This window comes from Vigna unguiculata, chromosome 5 (genome assembly GCF_004118075.2).
Source record: "Vigna unguiculata cultivar IT97K-499-35 chromosome 5, ASM411807v1, whole genome shotgun sequence".
NCBI lineage: Eukaryota > Viridiplantae > Streptophyta > Magnoliopsida > Fabales > Fabaceae > Vigna > Vigna unguiculata.
This window is the reverse complement of record NC_040283.1, coordinates 44,234,212-44,238,124: the sequence shown is the minus strand read 5'-3', so window position 1 is coordinate 44,238,124 and position 3,913 is coordinate 44,234,212. Positions and strand designations below refer to the sequence as shown.

At 35.9% G+C, this 3,913-nt stretch overlaps 1 protein-coding gene across 1 annotated transcript; it reads right to left on the bottom strand.

Moving 5' to 3' along the window:
• Positions 1–751: 751 nt before the first annotated feature.
• On the bottom strand, positions 752–2,409 carry LOC114185047 (aquaporin PIP2-7). The gene is made up of 4 exons (XM_028072542.1): positions 2,013–2,409; positions 1,631–1,926; positions 1,373–1,513; positions 752–1,277 (listed from the first exon to the last, which is right to left on the bottom strand). The coding sequence occupies exons 1-4, from the start codon at positions 2,323–2,325 to the stop codon at positions 1,164–1,166; spliced, it is 864 nt and encodes a 287-aa protein (XP_027928343.1). The 5' UTR covers positions 2,326–2,409; the 3' UTR covers positions 752–1,163.
• Positions 2,410–3,913: the final 1,504 nt, after the last annotated feature.

Here is a 3,913-nt window from a genome sequence, read left to right as displayed (position 1 = left end):
AGCAGCAAGCATGATTGTGAAAGCACAACAAATTTAACCTATTGGGAGGACCACTCACTTTTGTTTTTATTCGTTCTCAATTTCAAAACACCATCATGAAGGTTAACACCGATCTGGTTCTAAATCATGGAAAAAAAGTTAACACCAATCTAATTCTAAATCACGGGAAAAAACACGTTACGAAATAAATTTTAAACTTAATTTAATTTTATAAAAAATTTATAAAATAATATCTGTATTGAATTATATATTATGAAATCACTTGATTTCTAAATAATCAATACAAGATTTTCGGTATATCACTCTCACGTCAAAACATAATGCAAAACTAAATAATCAATATAAAAACTTCAATATATCACTCTCACACCAAAACATAAAAACTAAATATAAATGGATAGTTAATAGCATAACAACAAACAACTAATTTTACTGCACTAAATACTAAACTCTGAGTTATGATTCTGCTATTATCTTAAGAGATATTTTAAAGACAACTCAACCTCATAAACTTACCGTAATAAATTTTCTATTAAATTAATCGGAATGAAACATAACACAAACCCTTTTAAGGTGCATCCGAAAAATTAAAAGAAATGCAGCATAGTACGATTGAAGTGGTTTTGGTTTTGCTCTTTTTACTAGTGTCGCGATAGAAACAGTTTTTTCATAAATTCAAGTGCTTCAAACTATACTTATTCCATGGTTTGGTGCGTGAAGAATCAGCAATAATTAGTCGTGGAAAACTTGATTACCAAATTGAAGTGCTTAAAACTGTACTTATTAACGCATAGTGGTAAATTTTAGGAGAATACAGCAGCAGCGATGAACGATGAACGATGAAGAAGCAAAAAAGAAAAGAAAAATTGGGGTAATGAAGCATGACATGAGATGATGGAAGTGAATACAAGAGTGGAATACTTGGAAGAAAAAGAAAAAAGGGATAAAAATACACCCTTGACATGATGATGATGATGATGATGATAATAAAAGCATTCTTATCTACAAATTCAAGAGCCCACGGTATCTGGTTTTCCCAAAGCCCACGGGTAAGGGAAAAAGCCAAAAGGAACTCCAAGAGAGGGACCTGTAGACAGACTTCAACTCAAACACTGTTATTGTTTTGGGTGACACACCACAAATCATAATCTTGGTGGATAAGCTTATGCGTTGCTCCTGAACGATCCAAGAGCCTTTATTGCTGATCCTCTCAGAATGTATTGGTGGTAAAATGCAGCCACCGCAGCTCCCACGAACGGTCCAACCCAGTAAATCCACTGAAAACCGACAATCACAACACAACCGTTAACAATTTTTTTTTCTTTTTCTTTTCATAAAAAACATCAAATTTAAGGTTTATTAATTAACTTACTTGGTCGTCCCAGACTTTGTCATTGTTGAAGATCACAGCTGGTCCGAAACTCCTTGCCGGGTTAATGCCGGTTCCGGTGATAGGGATTGTAGCCAAGTGAACCATGAAGACGGCAAACCCGATGGGAAGGGGTGCTAGCACCTTTTATTTGTTTATAATTTCAAAGCAATTAATTAAGTGAGTGAATAACAAAAAAGAAACACAAGATTTAAAATTTAATGATAAACGAGGAAAAGCAAAGAGACGGTCTGTGCTTACAGGAACATGAGAGTCCCTAGCGTTTCTCTTAGGATCAGTGGCGGAGAAAACAGTGTAGACAAGAACAAAGGTACCGATGATTTCAGCACCCACGGCAGTGCCTTTGTTGTAGCCGTCGCTCACGGAGTTAGCCCCTCCGCCGTACCTGTTGTAGAACGATTTCTGGAACCCCTTCGCCAACCCAGCACCGCATATTGCGCCGGCGCACTGCGCCACCATGTACAGCAACGCCCTCACCAACGACACCTTGCGCCCCAGGAACAACCCAAACGTCACTGCAGGGTTGATGTGGCCCCCTGATACAGAAAATCACAAAGTTAACTAATTGGAGCAGAAATAGAAGTGACCGGAGCAAAAATCGATGAAGGTTCAGTTTGCGTACCGGAGATGCCGGCGGTGCAGTAAACGAGGATGAAGATCATGCCACCGAAGGCCCAAGCGATGCCCAAAATGCCTACCCCGTCGCACTCGGTGTTACCGGCGATGGAGGTGTCGCTCTGTCTCTTGTATCCGATGATGGTCAAGACGGTGATGTAAAGGAAGAGGAGGGTGGCTATGAATTCGGCTATGGCGGCTCTGTACAAGGACCACTTGGTGAGCTCATCGGGGTCGATCAACGGCGCCGGAGGTGGGTCGTGGTAGTCCTTGGCGGAGTATTCGGGTTGCTCCGTGACCTGCTCAACGTCTTTGGCCATTGCAAGAACAGGAATTCAGCAAAAGAGTTGCAGAAGAAGAAGATAAGAGGGTAGTGTAGTTGGAGTGAGGGTTTCGGAGAAGAAAGATGGTAGGTATTTAAGGAAGAGTGGTGTAATGAGTAAAATCAATAATTAATTGAAATGTTTTGTATCTATGTGACTATGTGGCAACGATTACATGATTAGCGTATTTTTTTGCCGCCCTATTACCTTCATTTCGCTTGCATGGTCCCACTCTTCTGTTTCTTCCACTTTCTCCTCAACTTTTATTTTCTCTAAAACCTTCTTTAATCCAACGGCTACATGTAAATGCAAAACTAACCAATCAATTTTATTGCCCATAATTATTCTATACAAAAAATGTTCAAACATCACATTAATAAAATAGTTTTATTAAAACCGACAAAACTGAAAATACTTATCAAAAATATGCATGATTTAAATAGACAGACGGATAAAATTTGACCACGTAATTTTTGTATTATAATTAAGCATTTTTTGCTTACGTGAAACCTATAGAATTACTTCCTCACTTCATCACATGAAGAATTTAATACAGCTCCAATCTCGTACCCTTGTAGAACTTTCTAGCACTCCTAGTTCAAGTTCGTGGCTAAGAAATATTAGCATAGAAAATTGCAAGAGGTAATGAAAGAAAGGTATGAAAAACTATTTGGAACATTATGTGATTGTTGATGTGATTAAAATAAGGAGAAAAGGAGCTGTCACTTCTGTTGAGTGACGAAGGTTTGCCAGATAAACTTATCTGGAGGCACCTAAAATCAAATGGGTTTTGAACAAAAGGGTGATTCACCTTATCCTCCTCACAATTATGGGGCCACTATATTTGCTATCGAATCAATTAATTATGATTAATTATGCAAAGTTTTAATCACCATGACTATATATTAGGGTTCTTGGTTTAATACTATACATTTTCTGCATCTTCTTTCATTATCGAACAAAAAGAAGTTTAAACCATAAAACAAAGAATATTCCAGTTTTCCTGTGATTTCATTGCTGTCTCATTCAGTTTATTGGCAAATGGTTGCAAATATTTTAGAAAAGAGATTTTGGAGAGCTGGAAAGAGTTCTCAATCAACTATCGTCTACATTTAAATACTCTCTGTGCTTTAAAAAATTTAACCTTTTGTAAACAAATATGCATTTTATTGTAAAGATGATTCCGTTTTGGATATTATTATAAAAGAGCAATGCAAAAGTTATACACATGTTGGTACTAAAGTTTAATAAGATAAGTATTATAAGAATCTCAAAAACCAGCTGCAGGTAAAAGAAAACAAAATATAATGTTATCTGCTGATATATAAATACAAGATATGTTTAAAAATTGGAAAAAATATTTTAGTCGTTTTCTTTTTATGTAAGTTACCAACGTATTAATGTTATCTAAAATATTTGTTTAAATTATCTCTAAACTAATAGATTACACATATAACAAGTCATTCTTTCAATTTGTATGAAACAATGTTGATTTTTATAATAACAGTTTTAAACATTTTATAATTAATTAAATTTTAAAAATTCTTCAATAGTCAATACACCAGTGCCATCTTATTTTCTCCTT

Bases quoted from the DNA above. Each gene is read 5' to 3' on its own strand.
- LOC114185047 (XM_028072542.1), bottom strand. From the start codon at position 2,325: ATGGCCAAAGACGTTGAGCAGGTCACGGAGCAACCCGAATACTCCGCC. The intron at 1,514-1,630 runs GTAAGCACAGAC...AACAAATAAAAG, and splicing joins CTAGGGACTCTCATGTTCCT to GTGCTAGCACCCCTTCCCAT. The intron at 1,278-1,372 runs GTAAGTTAATTA...GTCGGTTTTCAG, and splicing joins ACAAAGTCTGGGACGACCAA to TGGATTTACTGGGTTGGACC.